A 24,746-nucleotide genomic window follows, 5' to 3' on the forward strand; every position below is an offset into this window, starting at 1 on the left:
CCGAACCAGCAGTAGTATGCCACAAATGCTCTCATGGCGAGAACAACTCAGAGAGCACCCAGTGATGGGACGCAGTGCAGCAGACTCCCAAGGTCTGGAGTAGGGACGGCGCAACGCAGACGGGGCCGCAGCGAGTCCCGTCCACCATTGAAAAACCGCAACCAAGAGAGGCCAGCGCGAGCGCCCCCACGTTGGCTGAAGCAGCTAGGCAGGAAAAACCCAGAATCCAAGGGAAAACGCCTGGAGAACTTACACAAGAAAAAGCGGCGAAAGAAAAAAGAGGCTCCTCCTCGCTCCCGCCCGGACGCAGTCATCATAGCCGCGAAAGGGAAAACCTATAGTGAAATCCTGGCCATGTTTACCAGAAGGGTAAGGTAGGCTCTCAGGCCTGGGTAACTGCGTTAAAATGTTTAGACGCACCACAAACGGCAACCTTTTATTAGAGATGGCAAAGGAAAGCGTTGAGAGCGCAGAGTCAATGCGAACGAGCATAGCGCAGGTGCTTGGCGACTCGGCGGAGCTATCGGTACTCGAGATCCGAGAGTTGGAGCCATTGTCCATGGAGTATTTCCATTTGCTGTGTTCATTTGCTGTGCAGAAAACTGTATAGAACCATTTGGTTGCAAGATGTCTTGATTTCCGTGGTTCACACTGATCGGCGTGCTTCAAGCGGTTTCGATTCGACCCCATCAGTCGAGCTTCCATCGTAGAAGCCTGCGAATGGTTCTATAAAGCTAAAATCTGAGCTTCCAACAGAACCGTCCTCAATGCCCATGGCTTGAGCGCACTCCCGCGATCTATTACGTCATATATGACGTCACTCTCCACAGGCAAGAGAATCGCAACCCTTCTGCGATTCACTGGCTACAAACGTCCGAATCTGGATTCCGATTGGCGCTATCCTGGCAAAGATGGCAAAGTATTTCACAATGTTGGGACGCCCCTGGGTTCCGGGTTTCACCACATACCGGGTACGATGGCGTGGATTTGTTATTTTTTCTCGCGAGCTCCGACAAAGTTTTCCTATGGCTAATGAAGTACAAATTTTATGCATAAAATCAAAGCAAGAAGCCTTCTTGCCCGAAAATATGCATAAAGTATCGTGCAGTTTGTAGATTAAATTAGCTGGTATTCTAAACAAGGAGTTTTCCCTTAAGCTTTAACTAATAGATTCTGAGATGCAACCACAAAATTATTATTCATAAATCAAGTATTTTACTTTTATATAAAAAAGTTATGCAAGAATGAAGTAACATTTAACATTTTCAATTTTCATAAACGCATAGTATTTTAAAATAGTAATTTTCTTTTTTTTTCGTTAATGGCCTTATGATATAGTAATGCAGTTTTCATTCATTAGCCATTTCATTAGAGCCTTAAAAGAGACAACTATATATTCCGACTACGGTCACACTGTTCAAAAAAGATAAACAATAAGAAATGCCGCAATTGGCAGCGAATGACCATGAACTTCTGAATTCCTCGTCGAAGTATTCACGGAACAATGTATGCGGAAACCATTAAATTTATGTTTTTACCCTCTAATGGAAACAAATCTTATATTTATTAACAAAAAAATAAATTTAAATTAATTTTGAAACGCAGGAACCACGCCACCGAAAACATATAATTTTTTCTAATTTGTGATATGAAATTCTCATTGCGAGACCATTATGAGTTTCGACCTCTAATGAACTGGCTAATATATTTTTCAATTACAATTTTCATCATTAGAGCAGTATTTTGCTATCGTTCCAAAATTGGTATCTAGAATATTTTATGGAGATCTATCGATTTTTGCGGCTAATGCATTCGCCAATACATTAAAACTTGCATTTTAAGTGTCATATATGTATGTAGTTGTTGTTTTTCACTCTTATATACATGCTCAAATATGTAGAGTTAAAAAAACGTTAACCCAATAGTACCCACACTATGTATAAGTTTGGCGAGACCTAATATTTAAGGGTCCATTCTGGTTAGTTGGGCAAAAAATAGACAATTTTCTGGAATTTTTTGTGGACAAAGGAAAAGACACAGAAAGTTTAAACTTTTCATATATATTTCTCATAGTTTAGAGATGATTTAGCAAAAATTTCAAAAAGTTTAAAGCATATCTTGAAGCAGGACACTGGGCGACGTAGGCCAATGCTCAAAAAATAAAACCGCTCCGGAGAGTCTCCTGCAGGACGTAAAAATCGACAGAAACAAAAAATTCAATAATAATAATAATAAAATTCAATTATTGATTTGTATGAATGTGGTTATGGAATAGTCTACTTTTATCAAACTTCAATATAAAATAACAAAATGGCGGCTCTTCAAAAAAATTTTTCCGTTTTTGAAAAAATTTTCTTCACTTCTTTGTTGATTAAAAATCTAATGTATATAATATCTTTGTAATTGTAGCCTATTCCATGGACACTTCAATTACGCGTATTTAACAAAAAAACAAAAATGATTAAGATTCGTTAAAAATTAACTAACGGTCGCCAGCTCGACAAATATAGTTTTCCAGAAGTTTATGTATGCTCTGTAGCTGCTTTGAGTCAGCCGGCTCTGAGGCTCATATCTTTTAAACTATTACGTATTTCGATTTGCCCTTTTAGTATTATATTTTAGACACTTAAAGCTATCGACAAAAAAAAAATGTTTAACTAACCAGAATGGACCCTTAAGAATGCATTAAATAAATGCGATATGTTAGCCAACATTTGAGAAATAACTTAACAAAGTAGGACGATACTAATGTCCTTATTAGTTTTATCAGTTGTATTGTATAAATCCATATATTTAAAATTATTTTTTTTGTATTTTAATTTTAATTTAAATTTTATATTATAATTTGATTTACCTGCTTCCTAGAGTTTCCTGCTGTTAACTGAGAAAGGGCCAAATTATTATTAGAGATAAAATGTGCTCTAACATCAATGAACAGTTGAGAAGCTCTTTTATTTAAAACTCGTTCTTCAAATTGTTCATCTGTTTCATTTTCCATTTGTTCATCACTTTGATTCTGTAAATAAAAAAATACATAATCTACATTATGGAAAGCAACGAGATAAATAAATAAATAACAATATAATATACAGCTGTGTTCACTGAAATAGCAGTGCCCACGACCTGCACGTTTAAGATTGGAAAATACTGTTACAAACGCTATTTTCATAAAATTTTTTTTCAAGGCTTGGTGTATTTAATCATTAACAATACCACAATCATTTAATTTAGGTAACATAAACCCTTTAGAAGATATAGCTAATAACAACAAAAAAGGTCTATATTATGCCGTTCATTGAAATAGCATAAATTCATAAATTTATAAATATCATATAAGAAACCTATTTCTTCTTAAATTCTAATTGACTATGATCTAATATTTTGTTAAATAGCCTTTAGAAGCTATCACAGCCTCATACCTGGGTGGCATGGAGTCCACCAACGCTTGAAAGGATTATGGTCTCATTCCTCCTGCACAAATCGCCAAAGCTGCGGCTTAGAAGTCGGAAACTTCTTTAATACGTAGCCCTTGATGTCCCCTCTAAGTTTTCGATCGGGACTGTGCAGGCCATGGCATTGCATCCACTTTTTCATTAAGAACCCACTCCTTGGCCACCTTGATGGTATGATTAGGGTCACTGTCCTGCTGAAATGTCCAAATTAATGGCATATTTTCCTCAGGATACGGCTGCAAGATAGTTTTTAATATTTAGACATAAACATAATGGTCTTTGATCCCGCAGATCATATATACGGAACCTACAACGTTGTATGAAAAGTATACCCATACCATGACTTTTAGGCCACCATGTTTTACTGTCTTCAGCGTATGGTTTGGGGGGTACTATGTATTTGGAGGTCGACGGACATATTGTCTTGTCCTATTCCACCAAATAAAACCAGTTTGGAGTCATTTGTCCAAAGGATATTACGCCATTTGAATAGTGTCAGTTCAAGTGGCTATTGGCGAACTCCAATCTGGCCTTGATATGCCTTTAACCAAGCAGTGACATTTTCCATGGACTTCGAGAATCTAAAATTTATTCAATAAGTCCCCGGCGAATGGTCCCATGACTGATTCCCATGCCAATTCCTGCTCATATATCCCTAGAGGATGCAAAAGGACGAGCTTTGCTGAAGCGAAGTGCGCGTCGTGCCTGTACAATTGTGGTTTTGCGAATCGTACCTCGGTTTTTTTGGGTTCGGTTCATATTTTATGACTTATAAACTATTTTAAAATAACAATTTGAAAGATTTGGAGTCTCTTTACATGTTTTGCCCTTCTTTCTAGGCTAAGTTATCTGATACCTTTCTCTCATGGAGCAGTGAGGTCCTGCGCCCATTAAAATAATTTTTTTTGCGTTGTAAAGGTGTATTATATTATAAACTATAATAACGACCGTAATTAAACTCATTTTTTACAAAATTAAAAGAAATTTCGGCACGTTTTGCGAAAGAAAATTAAAAACTGCTATTTCAATGATCGGCCAAAACGAGCTGCATATGTGAAAAAATATCAATAAAACATAAAAATAGACCAAATCTAACGGAATTTTTTCACGATTCTTATCTTTATGTTCCATTTTACAAAAACACTGTGCAATAGATCAGCTTGCCAAAAGGAATATGTACAAAAAAAAGGTTTTGAAGTTGTTCCTCTGTCGCACTGCTATTTCATTGAACACAGCTGTATATATAACATATATACAATATAATAAATACCAATAAAAAATGTTAAAATTGTTGGGTTTTTTTTACAATATCTAAAGGAATGAAATAATTTTATATAATGACATAAATTTTATGTTAATTATAGAATTATAGGCTTAATTCTTTTTAATATCCTTATAATATTATTTGTGGATTGCAGCAACAAGCTAATTTCAAAACGAGGTTTGCTTATTGCAATTGGGTCATAAAGAATTGAATTATTTTGACAATATAAAAAGGATAACAATAACACACAAATTATTAGCGCTCTCCTGAAAAATATGATTTTGAAAATCGGTTACACGATAACTCAAAGTCTATCAACCAATCGGTTTGAAAATTGGAACAAACCTTATTTAACTAATTCTACAGGTATGGTATTATATGGAATTTAATTCATTAATCTAACTTTCGCCGTTTCGCCACAACATTTTTTTGAAAACTCTGGCGTTCACAATTTCAGCACCGCCTACCAACCCTAGAACGCAACGTTCAACGATTTTTGGAGTTGCTCAAAGAATTCCGGCGCCTATAGCCGGTATTGCCACTAAAAAATTGATTTTTGTTTCCTGTCTTAATCCTGGTGCTTCTAAGAACGACGTAAAAACCCATTTGAGCAGCCAATTGAATGTTTCTGACACCGAATTTGGTGTCTCCAGGTTCAGTTTTAAGGGGTTATATACAGTTGTGATAGTCGAAAAAATCGATTTTTTTTTTATTGCATATTCTTAAAGTATATACTGTTGAGAATACTCTTACAAAAATTCATAACGATCGCAGCATTAGAACCGAAGCTGTAGCTATTTATAGCGGACGACCAGCACGTCGGCCGGAACAAACTTGAAACTTTAAACGCGATTATCTCAGAACCGTTTTTTTTCGAAGTTACCTTTGTGGTGGACACGATTACTAAAAAAACTATTAATCCGATCAACACCAAATTTTGACCACTTATTTATTATCTCAAAAACTAGTCCGTGAACGAAGGATTTTCAATTTTTTTTGAAAACTTCCTTTTTTAAAAATTTTACCCCTTAAAAAGGACATTTTTTGTTAAAATCGTCGCCAATTTTTTTTAAATCAAAATTTTTAAAAAACCTTCGTTCACGGACGAGATAATTTAATATACTAACGAAATGTTTTTGAATTTTTGATTTCTGATGAACCGTTCTCGGGATATGATGTCCACCGCAAGTCACTATCAGAAAAAGAGGGTATTTGAATTCGGCCATAACTTTTTTATTAGTTAATATTTTTTTATAAAAAAAAATTTAGTAAGTACCCAGAAAGATGTACTAAACAACGCCGGTAAAACATTTTTAATAAATATTTTTTATGTTGTCAAAAAAAATCGACAAAACTTCATATTTTTGCGCGGTACAACTGTATATAACCCCATAAGCAAAGACTTGATATATCTTTGTTTTAAATTGCACTTTCTGACGTAATATCTTTTAAGGCTCTTAATTCTTCAGTATGGCCTGAGCATGTTCACGAATTTGTGAACAAAGGTAATCCTTGTGCTCGCGGGCCTCAAACTCCTTCAACTAGGCCTCCAAAGGTTAGGTTAGGTTAGGTTAGTCCGGACGGCTCTCGAGGGGCCACACATAGGTCAATATGGCCAATAGCTATCCGGGGAAATTCCTGGATGGACCTAGAGACTATTTATGCAGGTTTCGAGATCCTTGAATATCAAGGTGTTTTTCGCAAAGGCAAGGAGTTCGCCTGGCTTCCTCCTGGAGGCATCTTCTAGCGATGCCAGAACTGGAGAGATGCTCCAAGGTTTCGGTTGACTCGGAATCATCACATTTCCGGCATTTGGCGTTGTCGGTAATACCCAGCTTGACTGCATGTGCAGCAGACAGGCAGTGACCTGTAAGAATACCCACTAACATTCTGCAGTCCTTCCGCGGAAGATGCAGCACGTAGTGTGTGAGTTTCTCGTTGTGCTCTTTGCACATGATTTTTGATATTCTGCAGTTTGCGGAATTACTCCTTCACCTGCTTTTTGCGCTTGCGTCAGCCCGTCTCTCTAGCTCGCTTTGGAGCGTTCTTAGGGAGATAGGGACGTTTTCTGCTCTTTCACTCGCAAGTCCTTCCTTTGCAAGTTCGTCCGCGGTTTCGTTACCGTCTATGCTTTGGTGGCTGGGAACCCAGTAGATCCTCACTGACTTAGTCGTGCTCAGGCTATCTAGTGACTCCCTGCTTGCCAGTACATTTTTGGAACTGACCGCTGATGATTGCATGGATCTTATCGCCGCTTGACTGTCTACGAACAATTTAACCGTCTCATGTGGACGGTTTATGCTCTGCGCAAGCTCTGCTGCTTTCCTAATACCGAATACTTCCGCCTGGAATATACTGCAATAGCTTGGTAGCTTATACGACAGTCTCATTTTAGGGTCTGAACAGTATATGCCCGCCCCAACTCCTCCATTCATCTTGGAGCCGTCGGTATATATGTATATTGAGGTGTTGAGCATGGTCCTGGCCTGACTTCCAGTCATTTGGTCCCATGAATACTGTTGTGTTTACATCCGGGCACGTTCTGGGTATCATGTAGTCAGATGTACTGCTCATGTCTCGACCAATTGAACTGTGCCCGAATCCTTGTAGCGACCAGTTCCCTGATGAAACCAGACTAGACATATACGCCGCCGCGTCACGCCGCCGCCGCCGCCGATTTTTGCCTTATTTGACGCACCGCCGCCAAATTATGAAAATAACGACGCGCCGCGGCGCAGCACCGGCGCGGTCTTCGGTGTTATAATTCTTTATAAAATTAAAAAAAAATAAATAAATCATAAAAATTGCAAAATACTCGATATAAATAATCGATTAATCGTTGAGATTGTCTCATCTCCCATCTCCCTATGTCCCATCTCTAGAACAGCTGTTTGGTGTAGTTTACGTTTTAAAGCTGTGTTTTGTATGTGCGTAAATATGCAAAGTATGTTTTAAAATACTAGTGTTAGGAACATATTAATTAAATATTCTCTCAACAAATAGATGGATCAGCCATTGAGTATATACTCAATTAAACATAATCGTAACTCAAATCGAAAAAGCAAAGTTTGGGAGTATTTTGGCGCATTACAATTGGAAAATAAATGCATTGAAGTGGACAAGGTGTTCTGCCGATTATGTTTGGATGTGCAGCAAAAAGACGACGAAAAAACAATCTTTTCATGGTAATTATTAAGTTCCTTTTTTTAAGATTCAAGTAAGACTTTGGAAATTGTTTCAGTGTATTCCACGAACTGTTCAACAGGGAATTTAAGTCGACACCTTAAAAATGTACACAACATTCGCGATATCGATTATCCGAGTACTTCATTGGCTACACGTGGATCAATATCATATTTTTTTAAAAAAATCGACGCCAATTATATTTCCGAAAGATAGTAAGTGGGCGCTGGGACGAGAACTAGCTTTGTGGATGGCTAGAGATTTGCTACCATTTCATATAATTTGTCACAATGGACTTAAAGACTTTTTAACCAAATATAGAGTTGTGGCAACTGCTGCTGACATTCCACACTACAAAACGCTGTCAACAACTGCACTAGACGATGTGTATGAATGAATTTTACGTGCAGTTACACGGATAGTATCTGGACAAAAACATTTTGCCTTAACTTTCGACTTGTGGACAGATAACTATAGAAAAAGAAGTTATATAATGTTCACCTTCCATTTTCTGTCAGCAAATTTTGAGATGAAGCATTTAACGCTGGAAACAAAATACTTGTCAAAATCGCACACGGCAAGTAACATTTTAACAGAGGTGGAAGAAGTTACTCAAATGTATAATTTGCAAATGGGATCTAATTATGTCGTAACCGACCAAGGCAGCAATATCAAAAAAGCTATTAATTTGGGGTGTATAAAACACCACTTCTGCCTTGGACATGGACTACATAATTTGCTAAATGTAGATGGTAACAATTCAGAGCCGGAAATTAAAAATTTGACTTTGAAGTGCAAAAATATTGTGAGTGCCTTACGATTTAAGACACATGCCTTGAGATGTCAAGCTGACTAACTTCAAAATGAAGTTTTGTCAAATATCGACAATTTAGAAGAACTGTTGGCATCCGAAGATAATGAATGGGTTGACAGCGATGATGATTTTGGCCCGTTAGATGATGTTCCCTTGCAAACTTACAAGAATATTCACAAAGAGCCGCATTAAATAAGTTGCTCACAAGCAGCAATAAGACACATTTAATATTATTAGAAAATCAAGCACAGCTTTTATATAAATTATGCGACTTCTTAAAGAATGTTAAAGATGCAGTTACCGTTTTGTCTGGAGATTTGTATCCATCAATAAGTCTTGCGTTAGTGATTTGAACAGAAATCGTCTCAATATTGGAAAAACCTGAGAACAATGAGCCGCTTGCTTTGACTCTTATGAAAAGAAATATAAAAAATAGATTAGATTTAAGGTTCCCGATATCGGATATACTAGTCTGAGCATCCCTATTAGATCCGCGATTCAGCTCACTCTCCATTCTGATACCAAAGTACCTTGTCCCCTTACCTACAAAGGTGTGTTCCTCCCCCATCTTTGCTATACTCAGGTTGGTTGAGAGTATAAAGTCTATGAGTGAGTCACCTCTGTCGTTTATGTCGGGGCTCCCCCATACGCAGTAGTGCGCGTTGGCGTCTGCACCCATGAGCAGTTGCTGGTCCTTCGGGCTGGCATCTACCAAGCTCATGAGTTCTTCTGGTGGGCCGTTCGTCGTGTGCCATGTAGCAGGAAGCTACCAAAAAGCGCCTTTTCCCGCTCTCTAGCATCACCACGGTTAGGTCATCAGAGCTGTATTGAGACATAAGGTTAGCGTGTAGACCCTTCCGTACAAGTACGGCGGTTCTATTCCTGCTTACCGTTGGTGGATGGAGCAAATTGTAATTTGCGGACTTTAGTCCGGCAATGACATTGCCTGAGGCGACCCATGGCTCCTGGACCAAAGCTATGTCGGCGGATCTTTGCTCCATGGCTATGAGGAGTTCCGCCGACGCGACCTTGCTCTTATAGAGGTTGAGCTGTAGCACCCTGAGTGTCATGGGTACTGGGCTCACCTCCATACGACGGGTTGACTACTACGGTCAGGTCACCGTCTTCTCCTTCATCTGCCTTCAGAATGTGAGCATCCTTATCCCTGGGGTGGCGTTTTTTGAGGCGCTACCCATGCCCCACGCCATCTTCCCGTATCTGGGATAAAGGATGTCCTCTGCCTCCTTGTTTATCTGGAGGACTGCACTTTGCCCCGTCTCCTTGGGTGATGGGGGGAGGGGGAGGCCTCCAAAAAACTAATGAATTCTTTTGTTCTTCACTATCAGAATGTTCGTAGTTTACATGGCAAGGCTGCACGTCAATAGTATCTCTTTCGATGCTAATGTTATTGTTTTTACAGAAACATGGCTCAACTCCTCTGTGTCTGACTCAGAGATTTTTTCAGGGAACTATGCCATCTATAGACTTGATAGTCCAATACGGACTGACGGTGGTGTTCTCATCGCGGTTAAATCCGATCTTGTTTCTAAAATCATTTCTAAAATTGACACTGATTTAGAGTTTGGGGCGGTTCGTATCCAAGTTCACGATTATTTTATCCACATTTCATGTTTGTTTATTCCACCCAGGTCCGATACTTATATATATCTGCAGCATTTATAATTCATTTTCGTTAGGAACTGCAGTAATAAGGTCTTAGACATCATATTTGCCTCTATCAATGCTTACGTCACTAGAATTGATCCTCTTTCTAGTCCTGAAGACGCTTATCATCCCACTTTGGACCAAATCCTTGAAGATTAAATCCTATTACTATCGTGCTTTCGAAAAGCTAAGTTTACAGAAATTAACCACCTCTTATTATTATGATTATGATTGGACTTTCTTGAACTCCACGGCAGATCCCTCGAACATCGTCAAGCGTTTCTATGACATAATGTACTCAGTTTTTGACATGTCCCTTCATTTCCCTTACCAGAAGTTTTTGAAATCCAGACTCTTTAAGAAGTATAGTAAAACTGGTCTCCAAGTCGACCATTCCAGATATTTAATTGCTGTTCAAATTTTTTAACACACAATTCTGAATGTTACAGAAACGACTTAAATAGGTGCAAAACTGAGTTTCAGGCTAACACTAAGCAATTTTACGCTTTCGTAAACTAGTAAACGGAAATCTCAACAATTTCAATCAATCGCCAAATTCTTCCAGACTAGATACTCTTCAATTAATTTCTTTTCCACTTACGCACTCCAATTGCTTTTGTATGCCTGTAATCAGCAAAGATCATGTTCTTCATAAGCTCAGAACAATCAAACTTTCTTTCTCCTCTGGTCCAGATCTTGTACCTACTGCACATTGGGCCAGCCGATATATCGACGAAAATTCAAATTTTTTATAGTAAGTAAACCTATTTTAATAATAAAATTTTAATAGTATATACTTTGGATAAAATTAATCAAAAGATTTTAATTGTTTAGATGCATCCCGGAAAATTTGGAAACCCTTCAAAGTCAGCTCTTTGATTGCGTGCGTGCGAAACTCAAAAGCGCGAGAAAGATTTCTGATCTTTTGCCATCTCTATACGGGGGTTTCCCTAAATGCTGTTCTATCGATTTTTTTTTTTTTTTTTTTTTTTGATTTCCCTGAAATATTAGCTCCACAGTTTCGTCACTTTAACACCGCTGTCGCTAAAATAGCATTGTGTAGAATTTCTTTCGTCAAGACACTTGAACAACCATGCCTAAAGGAAAGCAGTTCACGACTCGGGAAAAAGAAAAAATTATTTTATTATCTGAACAAAATGTGTCAAATCGGCCAATAGCAGCTCAAACACATTTTAATGAAAGCTCAGTGCGTCGATTTTTTAAAATATATCGTGAGACTGGGAAAATGGAGAGGAAAGAAGGAACGGGAATGAAAAAATTCACTACTGCATGGTAAGATCGTGCTATCATGAGAATGAGCCTCCAAGATCGGTTTAAAAATGCAATTGAGATAGCATCTGAGGTAGGACAACAATTTGCAAAGAATGTTTCAGTGCGAACGATTCAACGTCGCCTAAACGATATGGGCATATTAGCAAGAGCACCTGCAAAAAAGCCACTCCTGACAAGTCACATTAAAAAAAAAAATACTAAACTGGGCGAAGGAGACGGAAAATTGGAGTGATTCTGAAGTACTATTTTCAGATGAGTCCAAACTCAACCTTATTGGACCCGATGGCTCCTGCAAGGTGCACCGTAGAAAGGGTGAACGATTTTCGGAAAACTGCTGTGTAGCCACCGTTAAACATTCACCATACATTATGATATGGGGATGCATATCCAAATATAAATGTGAAGCAATTTTAATGATTCAAGGTATGGTCAACGCAGAAAAATATAAAGACATTATTTTAAGTGGAGTTGTGCCCAGCATTGAATCCACAACAGAAAGAGAAGCGGACCCTATTTTTAATTATTCTAAAATATGAGCTTTACTTATTATTATAGAATTTTGGTATACATTTTATGAAAATCGGACAACTATATCATATAGCTGCCATAGAAGCGATCCGTAGATGTAGAGAAAATGTAAAGCTGGGAATGTATATCTGTAACTGTCAAACTGTAAACATAATAAGTATAGTTAAAATGTTTTGAAACTCTGTTTAGTGTCTGTTTTCGGCATTATAATTTATAGTATAAATATGAAAACCAATCTGCAAGGGTATACAAACTTCGGCGTGCCGAAGTTAGCTTCCTTTCTTGTTCAGGATGTTTCTGCCCCTTGCCATCGGGCACGATCTGTGAGTAATTCAATGTCCTCTTGATATTAAAACAACTTATTCAATTACTGTTGACATTTTTCTAACTATAGATATCAAATTTCAGGGATGAATTGGGCATTAAGTCCTTAGACTGGCCCGGAAACAGGCCCGAACTCAACCCAAAAAATAAAAAAGCGGAAGCCTAAACCAATGGCAGAGTTAAGGCAAACTATAGAAAAAGTATGGTTAGAGGAGATAACAGCAGAATATTTGAAGACTTAAGGGGGGACATCTGAGTAACTGGCAAAAAAAAAGCCCATTTTCTATAATTTTTGTTGGCCAAATGAAAAAGCCAATCGAAAAATTTTAAAGAAGGTTTGATAATGATAGATGTGAACTACAAAATAAATTTTTTTGTTAATAAATCGAAAAAAAAATGGCGGCTGTGCAGCATGTCTTCGTAGGCCCTATTTTCTTGAAAGGGGTCCATGACCGAAAACCTAACGTCCTTAGTTTTTGATCTAGAACAAAAAATCAAATTTTGTTAGTTTCTGTATCTCAACCGCTATCGACACACGTAGGATTTTTTCGATATTTTGATTTTTAGCAAAATGGTGAGTGATTAAAAAAAATTTTCAATTTTCATGAAAAAAAACGTCACAAAATTGTTGATAAAAAAAAAGTAAGCAAAAAAAAATAATCCTACGTACGTCGATAGCCATAGGTATTTTTGATATACTGTCAAAATTTCAGATCGATCGGTTAAGATTTGTTCGAGTTATGTTTTCGGCCAACTCAAAAAAAGTGGTTTTAAGCAAAACGCGTTTAAATTTTTAAAATCGTATATCACATGTGAGGCATCGCCGCAGAATGGAAAATTTCGACACTTAGAAACTTTTGCCGGACTCTATCTTTTGATATGTTATTTTTAAGACCCTAAAGTATTTTTTAAGCAAAAAAAAAAATTTTCGATTTTTAAAAAAAGTTACACAGATGTCCCCCCTTAATACGATTCGATGCCCAATAGGGTAAAATGCGTAAAAGGCCAAATGGGGTACTACAAGGTATTAATTTAAATTTATAATATAAGGCCAAATGGGGTACTACAAGGTATTCATTTAAATTTATAATATACACTACTGGCCGAAATAATAAGTACATGCGTATGAGGTTTGTTTCAAGTCCTATAAAATTTGTTTAATAAACTTAAGGAAAAAACCCACTTTATTTTTAGTTTCCGTACTTATTCCAGATAATAAAAATAACTGCTTAAAGGATTTTACATTTCAAATTTAGAGACAGGGGTCAATTTTTTCCAAAAAGCATGAAAATGAGTTGGCCAAAATAATAAGTACACCCATTCTTCTAAGCCTAGAACTCGGAAAGTATTAGATATTTTTCACTTTTATCTTCTTATAAGTAAACTTAGATTAGTATCCAATAAAACCACACTCGTTTTAGGTAACTTTTGCTTTTATTTTTGGCATTCTAGCAGGAAGTCTGTGGCAAATCAGTACTAGAAACTGAGACCAGATTTCTTCAGCAAATCTTCACAAATCTTCAAAATTTTAAAAAGTTTTGGTTACAATACGACGTTTTAAGTTTCCCCATAAATTTTCGATGAAGTATGAGTTCGGAGACTGACTCTTCCAACCCATGATGGTTACTATTTTGTTGAAAAAATCTATCGGAAGGGCATGTTTCCCTTAGCATATGGTTAGAAGATTCCGTTAAAAAAGTTTTATGTTCGAATTTGGTCGTAATACCATTCATGAGATGTATTTGCACAACGCCCTGCCAAGAAACTTTTTTTTGTTGAGTCTTAAAGCTGATTTTGTTTTACTTTGGGTTGTCGTACAAAGCGTCTAGAATCGTTTTCAAATAAAATTATTTTTGTTTCATTGGCCCAAAGTATTTTGTTTCCACTTTTTTGACCCCTCCGGTTCAAACCACACCAAAAAATTTGTGCTAAAGTTTTGCCTCATGTGAAAATATTTTCTTTGAAGTAATAGAACCTTTTGGGGTATACGTCCTTGTAATCCTGTCTCATACAGTCTACGACAAACTGTTCGAGCTCAAATTTAAATGTCAATTTCGCCGGAAATGGCCTTAGATGACCAAACAGGTCCTTTTTGGCAAGAGAGAGGTAACCGTTATGAGCTAGTCAAGTCAGTCCTAACATAAACCTAAACTAAACATTGTGGGGAAACTTAAAACGTCGTATTGTAACCAAAACTTTTTAAAATTTTGAAGATTTGTGAAGATTTGCTGAAGAAATCTGGTCTCAGTTTCTAGTACTGATTTGCCACAGACTTCCTGCTAGAATGCCAAAAATAAAAGCAAAAGTTACCTAAAACGAGTGTGGTTTTATTGGATACTAATCTAAGTTTACTTATAAGAAGATAAAAGTGAAAAATATCTAATACTTTCCGAGTTCTAGGCTTAGAAGAATGGGTGTACTTATTATTTTGGCCAACTCATTTTCATGCTTTTTGGAAAAAATTTACCCCTGTCTCTAAATTTGAAATGTAAAATCCTTTAAGCAGTTATTTTTATTATCTGGAATAAGTACGGAAACTAAAAATAAAGTGGGTTTTTTCCTTAAGTTTATTAAGGGGGTCTTCTCATTGGGCAACTTTTTTTTTCGATTTTTTTTTTTTTGCATTTATTTATAGCTTGGGATTGTGTGTATTTTTAGAAATTCGAAATACTTTAGAAGATACAGCCTTTTTTGTGAAGCAAGATCTATGCAAAATGAGCTTTTTTCAAACTTCAAACGCGTTTATCTCGAAACCACGTTTTTCGAACTGGCGGCCATGATATCTCCAGTTCAACTGAACCGATTTTCATGAAACAAAAATGAATCGACGCAGAATTGTCACCATTTTCGGCTGACGGAACAGATTTTTTTTTAAATTTTTTTTTCTATTTTTTTTTTTACACTAAACTACAAAAAAAAACGCCCGAAATCGATTTTTTTTTTTACACTAAACTACAAAAAAAAACGCCCGAAATCGATTTTTTTTTTTTTTTGAATGGCCGCCATTTTGTTTTAAAAATTTAAAAAAAAAATCTGTTCCGTCAGCCGAAAATGACATCAATTCTGATTATAACCCCGTTTTTATTTTCATTTCGGACGCTCTGGAGACCCTGAATCGTGGCCGCCAGGACGACACCTTTTTTTTCCACCACCAAGTCTCATTACTCTTTGAACAACCCTCGTATCGAGGCAAGAACAACTTTTTTAGTTACTTTGAACATTTTTGAATACAATAAATAAAAAAAGTTTTCAATTATTCTTTGCGTTTTCAAATAAGAATTTTTTTAAAAAGGGTCCAAAAAACGGCTTTTGAATGAGAAGACCCCCCTTAAACAAATTTTATAGGACTTGAAACAAACCTCATACGCATGTACTTATTATTTCGGCCAGTAGTGTATAATTTATCTTGAAATACCAAAAAGTTTATATTATTTTTTAGTAAATTAAGTATAACTTTGGAAACAATTTTTTTTTTTGAATTTTTGAGTTATTATAATTAATATTAATTTTTTCATTTTCATTTGGCAAAATACTTGAAAAGTGTTAAAATAATGGTTATCTAAAAAAAACATTAGATCTAAATAAAACACTGGCTTAAAATAAAAATTTGAATGCACTTTTGTTTAAAATTGTTCCATTAATATATACAAAAAAAATTTTGACGATTCGACAAACATTTGAAGAAACCCCAAGTAAAAAAAGTTTGAAGTGCATGATTATTCAGAGTGCGACATTTTTGTTGGCACTGGGTGTATGTGTCATTAAAGTGCAAAGTGTATATAAACTAATTTTATTAAGCTCTTTTGCTCAATTTTGCCCCTATATATATAAATCCGACATATTGTAGCTGTGGTTCAGTTCGCCTATGAGCAACTGCTTGATGCACGTAACACGTTGGAATTATGATGAATTGAAAGAATTCGACTTAAGGGGTTATCCGGGTTTTGAAACTTTATAAAAATGCAATTATTTCAAACTTTTTTAAATAATAGTACAAAGTGTCAGGAATGTTGTCCGAAAATTTCAAGTCGATCGAAGCAAAACTGTAGGAATGGGAGAAATTTAAAGCCCAGCGCGTCGTAGTAGTCACAACTGGCAATTCGAACTTTTGCGTCGTTTTTCTCGAAACCATTTTTTTTAAGTCGGTAGTCACGATTTCTCGAAAACTATTGCTTTTGTACACATGGTTTTGTTGTCGTTTCACGAAGGATTTTTTATATCTTCATTTACAACTCATTTTATAAGCCAAAATATGGCCAAAAATGACGTAAAATATGACACTTTGTATAAAAAGTGCTACCAAAAATTCAATTTTTAATAAAAAAAAAATTCCTTCGTTCAAACACAAGCCAGTAACATACACTAACAGAAAAACTTTGTTTTTTTTATTTCCTATAAACATTGACGGAGATATCCTGCCCACCGCTAAGACATAATTTCTTGTGGGGTTAAGTTAAAGCCAGCCTCAACAACAGCTCATTTTTTAAAATATTGTTTGTTCAAATTTTTACACAATGTAGTTCAAACCTTATATTTTAATTTACAATAAATTAAATTTGTAAAATTGTCGTATGATCTTTTAAAAAAATCCGTGAAAATATGCCTTTTTTAGTGCTTCAAAACCCGGATAACCCCTTAAGGGGGTCTTTTCATTGGGCAACTTTTTTTTCGATTTTTTTTTTTTTTGCATTTATTTATAGATTGGGATGTTGTGTATATGTCCCCAAAAGGTTTTTTAGAAATTCAAAATACTTTAGAAGATACAGCTTTTTTGTGAAGCAAGGTCTTCGCAAAATGAGCTTTTTTCAAACTTTAAACGCGTTTATCTCGAAACCACGTTTTTCGAACTGGCGGCTATCTCCAGTTCAACTGAACCGATTTTCATGAAACAAAGTGGAATCGACGCAGAAGTGTCACCATTCTCGGGTGACGGAACAGATTTTTTTTTTTAATTTTTGTTTCTATTTTTTTTTACACTAAAGTACAAAAAAAAAGCCCGAAATCGAAATTTTTTTTTTTAATGGCCGCCTTTTTGTTTAAAATTTTTTTTTTTAAATCTGTTCCGTCACCCGAAAATGATATCTATTCTGATTATAACCCCGATTTTTTTCATTTCGGACGCTCTGGAGACCCTGAATCGTGGCCGCCAGGACGACATCTTTTTTTTCCACCACCAAGTCTCATTACTCTTTGAACAACCCTCGTATCGAGGCAAAAACAATTTTTTTATTTACTTTGAACATTTTTTAATACAATAAATAAAAAAAGTTTTCAATTATTCTTTGCGTTTTCAAATAAGAATTTTTTTAAAAAGGGTCCAAAAAACGGGTTTTGAATGAGAAGCACGGAGCAATAGTGATAGTGATTCAGATTTTGACTCTGGAAATCCTATTTCAACAAAACTTGATGTAGAAGACGAATGTTAGGAATATTTTAAAATAAACAAGAAATGAAGCTAACTTCGGCACGCCGAAGTTTGTATACCCTTGCAGATTGGTTTTGATGTTTATATTATAAATTTAAATCCTGAAAACACTCACAAAATAGAGTTTCAATAGATTTTACCTATTACATTACAGTTTGACAGTTACAGTTCTACATTCCCAGCTTTACATATTTTATACATTTACCGATCGTTTATATGGCAGCTATATGATATAGTTGTCCGATTTTTATGAAATGTATACCAAAATTCTAGAGTAATAAAATAAGCGTATATCCCGGAGTAGATGAAAAAACGTTGAAAAACAACGAAGTTATAGATTTTTTCCTATTAATTTCCCGATCGTTCCTATGGCAGCAATAAGATATAGTCGTCCGATTTTCATGAAATTTTTACCGAAATAATATAAAATGGCCATATCTAATAAATGGTGCAAAAATGTTGAAAAACAGCCAAGATATAATTTTTTTTCTAAAAATGTATCGATTATTTGAATGGGAGCTATATGATATAGTCGTCCGATCCGGCCCGTTCCGACATATATAGCAGTGAGAGTATATAGAAGACTATATGCAAAGTTTCATTCAGATAGCTTTAAAACTGAGGGACTAGTTTGCGTAGAAACAGACAGACGGACAGACGGACATGGCTAGATCGACTCGGGTGTTGATTCTGATCAAGAATATATATACTTTATAGGGTCGGAGGAAAGGTCTCCTTCACCGCGTTGCAAACTTCTGACTAAAATTATAATACCCTGCAAGGGTATAAAAAATACTATATAAGTCATTTTAAATGCATTGTTATTTTTTACTTATTAATATTAAGGTTAAATGTTAAAAAAAATGAATTTAAAATATTTCTTGAATTTAATTTATTTATTACCGTACAGGTATCAATAAGAGGAAACCTATCATATATGGGCGGCTAAGGATCGGTCTGAAACTTACATATAATTGTATGTGTATTGACACTATCATATGTACCAAATTTGATAGCTTTAAAACTTTAATTTTCGTCGAAATATCGGCTCGCTGTCCCAATGTGCACTGTGTAGACATTTTCAGTTATCACTTCAGCATTCGTTTTTCCCCGAAGCACAGTGGTCGATTGAGCCAATCTGGCAGGCAATAAATATAAAATTGAAAGTTACAATTTAGTTCATATTTTTATTTATTTTGAAAACTAAAATCCCCCCAATATTTATTTTGATGCTCACTAAATTTTTCTGTTCACACCTAAATATATTTTCCCGCACTTTTTAGGCGTTTGCTTCGCTTTGTAAAAGTTAAAGTTTTGCGATTTTTTCTGAAATAAGTGTTAACCTAAGTCAAAGTTGGTATGTATTTAGTAAAAAAAACATGTGTGTATCCTGTGTTTGTTTGTATTCGTGGTAAATCTATGTAGAAGCTAACATTTCATTTGCAGTAGCATTACTTACATACCTCAGACTTTCGTGGAATAGAACTTGTGATCCCTACGATCTCCTGCCACCAAACTTTCTGTGTTTTTTGAATTAGCTTTTGTGAATCGTCCAGTGTCAAAATGAGGTGCTACTAGCTGCTACCCTATAGCTTATTGTATTTTATAGGTACAATGTCAGTTTTTTTTTTGCAATATGGCACAAGGAAACTGAGCTCGAAAGGCGATTGAGGCAATTCAAAGCCATGTTTTTTCATTCCTTATTGATAAGAACAATATTAACGATGAAGAATACAAGCAAATAAATGAAAAATTAGCCAAATTTTCTAGCAAAATTACAAAATTACGAAAGTGGAAAAAATGCCGTAGAAACCACATATATTTTCAAAAACAAAATGAAAATTGGCTAAATGAGTCTATTGTGCTAACTGAAAAAGCCTCGAAAAACGTCCAGAATAAATACGAAGACCTTATGCATTCACTCTTACTGACATCAGACCGGCTTATATCATCGATGTCAAAATGTACTTACGCGTTCTCAAAAAAGTATATTGCTTTGGATGACGAGGTGATTCAGCTTTTGGAAAGCATCCCCGAAATAAGCAACAAAGAAATGTAATAGTTTTTTTTAACATCAAATTTGATTTTCCAATTTTGTTATAATAAAATACAGAGCTTCAAATTTTTCAAAAAAAAAAGAAAATTAAAAATGAAATCATTTTTTTTTAATTTAAAAATTTTTTTAATTAAAAATAAAAAGTATCTTAAAATATTTGTTAATTTACATACTAAATTATAAAAATAATTTGAAAAACATAAATTGTTTATTTAGCTTGATATTAATTATTGACTGCCAGATTGGCTAAATCGACCACTGCACTATGGTCCAGAACCCGTTTTTTTTTTGGCATAAAGTCGAAAAATTGAGCTACAGGGTTCAAACTTTGCAGAATTTATTTTTATGGCATTAAAAATTTCTGTACAAAAAATTGGGTCAGTGCGACCACGCCCACGCCTGCCGCCCCTGCAAACTGATTAAGAGTTGATTTAGAATAAATATATATTATTTTCTGTTCTACTCAATTACTTACTTATTTTTTAAATGCAATTTTCTTCTTCATCCAATTCAATATTATAATTATCCAGATCGTCGTCAGAATCGCACTGCAGATCATTCTCATTTTCTGCTGTGAACGGCAGGTCCAAAAGATCTAATACCTCTTTTGAGAAGGGTTTTTTTTTTTTTTTTCTCTTTCCCTTAGAGATACACTCGATAATAATGGATCCGAGGAATCTATAGCTCTGTGAAATATATCTCTCATAGTATTGAGACGACTATTTTTCCTTGAATGCGACAATCTATTTTTTTTGTATATTTTGTTGCGATCTTCAGAAGCATTTTCGCCTAAGCATCCTAGTGGAACTAAGCTCGAATTATTAATCTGGTAACCATGAACCAATATTTTATGAATTGTTGGTGACATCGGATACCAAGGGTAGCTTCGCAAATATAATAAAAAAGTTGTTTCACAAAATGAGCGAAATTTTTCCGAATTTATATAATGATTGGAAGAAATGGCGATTAAAATTGCGTGAAATTTATTTAAAAGATCTTCGTTGAAGTTGGTAATATATGCTAGTAGCTTAGTATTGGCAAAAGCTCTCCTTGCCGTATTACCATCATTGGTATTGCCGCTTCCATTTCGTTCCAAAACTTTTCCTGAACATATTTTTTCCGTTTGCTCATTTCAATCTTATCATCACCTTTTATATGCCATTTCTTTAATTCAATTTTATATGAAATGTTTAAGACAAATTCTAAGAACCGGATCCAGGCATGCAATGGACTTACGCCAAACTGCAAAGCTCCAGGCTTTGGGACAAAAAGTTCAGAATTAAAATCTTTTATTTCTAATATTTTTGTTGGAGTGACACCACAGATTGGACAACATTGAGTAGATGTAGTTCCAGTCAAAACGTTTAGCACTTTGCCATCAATAAGTGTCATGTGCATTTCATAATTTACTGTTATATCACGATTTTCATTGAAGGTTTCAGAAGGTTTGAGATTATTAATTTGAGAATCTAAAAAGTTCTTTTCCATCATTATGTGTGCCGTAGTTTCTTTTACAAGTTCAATTTTTAAAGGTCTGCAAAATCGTATAGATTGCGGTGTTCTATTATTCCATATGTTGTGATCAAAAGCGTCTATAATTTTGATGGGTATAACAGAAGTCACAAAAATGGAGTGATCTGAAAGCTGTTCACCAGTTGTTTTGGTATCAAACTTCTGCTTGTATATTGAATGACCCGTTGAACCATCAAATCCATAGCTGCATATTAGTTTAATTTCAGAGCTGTTTGGAAACTGGCTTAAAACATCGGCTTGCATTTTAATAATTCTGTGCGCAGTATGATCCAAAAGGTTTTGTAATGATACTTGGGCGGCAGTTTCTGTAACTTTTATATCTCCAGGACGGCATTGTAATTTAGATTCCATTATTAGACTATAGGCTGGATAAATGTCACTATGGCGACTTTTATTGATAAGTCTAGTGTTCATGTACTGCTGTTTTGTAAGAGAATTATCCAGGAGGTATGCCAAACCTTCATCGGGTGTAAGTGGAATGGGTTTTTGCACATCAAATTGTTTTCTCGATTCAGTTGAGTATTCGGGTGTTGTTATGGCTTTTTTTAGAACAAAAGCCGTGTCCTTTTTGCTTTGTTTCTTTGCAGAGACTGCTGCAGCATGTGCCAGAAGATTTGTGTCACAATTATTTTCATTTGCGAGCTCAGATGCCAATTTCCTTTTTAATCTTGTACCCGCATTCGTGTAAGATAAGGTTGGACGTCCCATCTGCTGTGGTGTTTTGCAGGTTTCATCAATAGTAATTGATATTTTTGATTCCAACCATACAGTATGCTTAGACATGAACCGTTCAAGCATGTAGTTATATTTGGGAAGCCGTTTATGAATGTAACTATTAAAATTACTGATTTTTTTGTCTATTTCCTTTATCGTATTGGATTCCAAAGCGTTTTTATTAATTTTTGTGTATATCCAATCAGATACACATTGATTTTTGCGATTGCCGCTGCGCCATATTTCAAAAAGTTCGCTTTGAGTAAACTCAAACGTGCCTATAAATTACCAAAATGCGAGAAAAGGGGGACGAACGGGGATGAGTTTTTGGTTTGTGGTTAAAGACAACACTCACAAGTACATTCTGGACCAATTAGTTGCTGTCAGCATGGAGCAGCTCATTAGTTATATTCCACGAAAAACGGAGAACGCATGTTAGTTTTCTAAAAACATTCACATAAATTGGACGTTACACAACACTAAATACGTAGAACTACACATAAAATAACAATATACATTAAATAGTACATACCTTGAGGATTATTTTCCATATTTTAGTTTAATTTTTCGGACTAAATTAAAGCGTGTGACACAACTCAAAGCTAGTAAATATTTGGCGCGAATTTGTATTCGGAAATCAGCTGATCGCAATCGCACTTTTAAAAGCTCACAATAAGCATTGGTGGCACATTTAAAGCTTTTAATTAACATTTTTATAATTTACTTTAAGATAAAAATAAGAAAAAAACGATATATTAACATAAAAAAATCGACTTTATGCCAAAAAAAACGGATTCTGGACCATAGTGCACTGTGCGAAGTTCGGAAAGAACCTTTTATCATTCCACTTCATAAAAAGGGCATTAAATCTAATATTGAACACTACAGAGGTACAGCTAAACTAAGTACGATTCCACCAATGTAGCTTAATAATGAGCCCCTCACAGGACGACTTTATGAAAAGCAGATCAACGTCTACAAATCTCGTTGAGTTTGTTGCTGTCATTAGAAACGCGTTTAAAAATAATACACAAACCGATGTTATCTGTACAGATTACAGCAAAGCCTTCGATTCGGTGAATTATCAGTTACTGTTGAAAAAACGTTGTCTTTTGGGTTTCCCAGTCACATTGATCAAGTGGATTTATATTTATTTGTTGAAACGTACTCAAAAAGTTGCATTCAAGGGTTCATTCTCAAACCTTGCTCACGTGACTTCTGGGGTTCTCAAGGGAGCCAGCTCGGTCCTCTTCTATTTGGCATTTTTATACCTTCGCATGGTATTATTATTCAGTCAGAAGTTTACAACGCAGTGAAAAAGACCTTTCCAACCCTACAAAGTATATATCGGAGACCTAGGAAGTGGTGTTGGAGACATCGGTTCATCCTCCATGATTCTGCAGTTTTTAGAGTTTCACACAGCAAATCGCCTGGGTGTGTTCCTTGTCCGTTCAGAAGTGAATTGCCATTCACCTGTCATTGCCATTCACCTGTCATTGCCATTCACCTGTCATCGGTCTCTTTCTCTATCTCACCACACCAGTCATTTATCTCACCATGTTCTCGCAGTTTAAGCTGAACACCCCAGGCGCCATGCTCACTTGAGTTACACTCAAATGATGCTCACTCAACTCATCAGAATATTACACACTTCTTTATTCGACATGGAGCTCATTATTTTGGTTACATTCGAATTTAGCGTAGTTAGCTTTACGAATCTTCGACATATATATATTCTTGACCAGCATCAACAGCCGAGTCTATCTAGCCATGTCCGTCTGTCTGTCTGTCTTTCCGTCCGTCCGTCTGTCTACGCAAAGTAGTCCCTCAGTTTTAAAGCTCTCTAAATGAAACTTTGCATATACTTTTCTGTATACTCTCTCTGCTATATATGTCGGAACGGGCCGGATCGGACGACAATATCATATAGCTGCCATACAAATGATCGACAAATTTTTAGGAAAAAATTATAACTTGGCTGTTTTTTAAAATATTTTAATCATTTTTAAGATATGGCCATTTTTTATTATTCTAGAATTTCGGTTTAAATTTTATAAAAATCGGACGACTATAATTTATAGCTGTCATTTAAACGATAGGGAAATTAAGAGAAAAAAATATAACTTCGTTGTTTTTCAACGTATGTTTGTAATGTAGAGAAAATGTCAAGCTGGGAATGTAAACATAATAAGTATAGGTGAAATGTAATGAATCTCTATTTTATTTGTGTTTTCAGCATTTAAATTAATAATATTAATATCTAAACCAAATTATTATATGCTGAGTATATTAATACAACTTTTATATAATTCCTTTTATTTTTATACCCTTGCAGGGTATTATAATTTCAGTCAGAAGTTTGCAACGCAGTGAAGGAGACGTTTCCGACCCTATAAAGTATATATATTCTTGATCAGCATCAACAGCCGAGTCGATCTAGCCATGTCCGTCTGTCCGTCCGTCTGTCTGTCCGTCTGTCCGTCCGTCTGTCCGTT

The 24,746-nt window shown here is 35.5% G+C and overlaps 1 protein-coding gene across 6 annotated transcripts in view; it reads right to left on the minus strand.

The window, feature by feature from the left end:
- The window catches only part of vtd (RAD21 cohesin complex component verthandi), a 270,142-nt gene that overhangs the window by 166,958 nt on the left and 78,438 nt on the right, over positions 1-24,746 (minus strand). For 4 of the 6 annotated variants that reach the window (XM_070285354.1, XM_070285352.1, XM_070285353.1 and 1 more), the window contains exon 7: positions 2,855-3,016. In XM_070285354.1, coding sequence (XP_070141455.1) covers positions 2,855-3,016 — 162 coding nt within the window. Of the gene's footprint in view, positions 1-2,854; positions 3,017-3,526; positions 3,689-22,388; positions 22,530-24,746 lie in introns of those variants that run through there. The other 2 variants (XM_070285355.1, XM_070285356.1) reach the window with 2 other exon arrangements.

Source organism: Drosophila kikkawai, chromosome 3L, assembly GCF_030179895.1.
Source record: "Drosophila kikkawai strain 14028-0561.14 chromosome 3L, DkikHiC1v2, whole genome shotgun sequence".
Lineage (NCBI taxonomy): Eukaryota > Metazoa > Arthropoda > Insecta > Diptera > Drosophilidae > Drosophila > Drosophila kikkawai.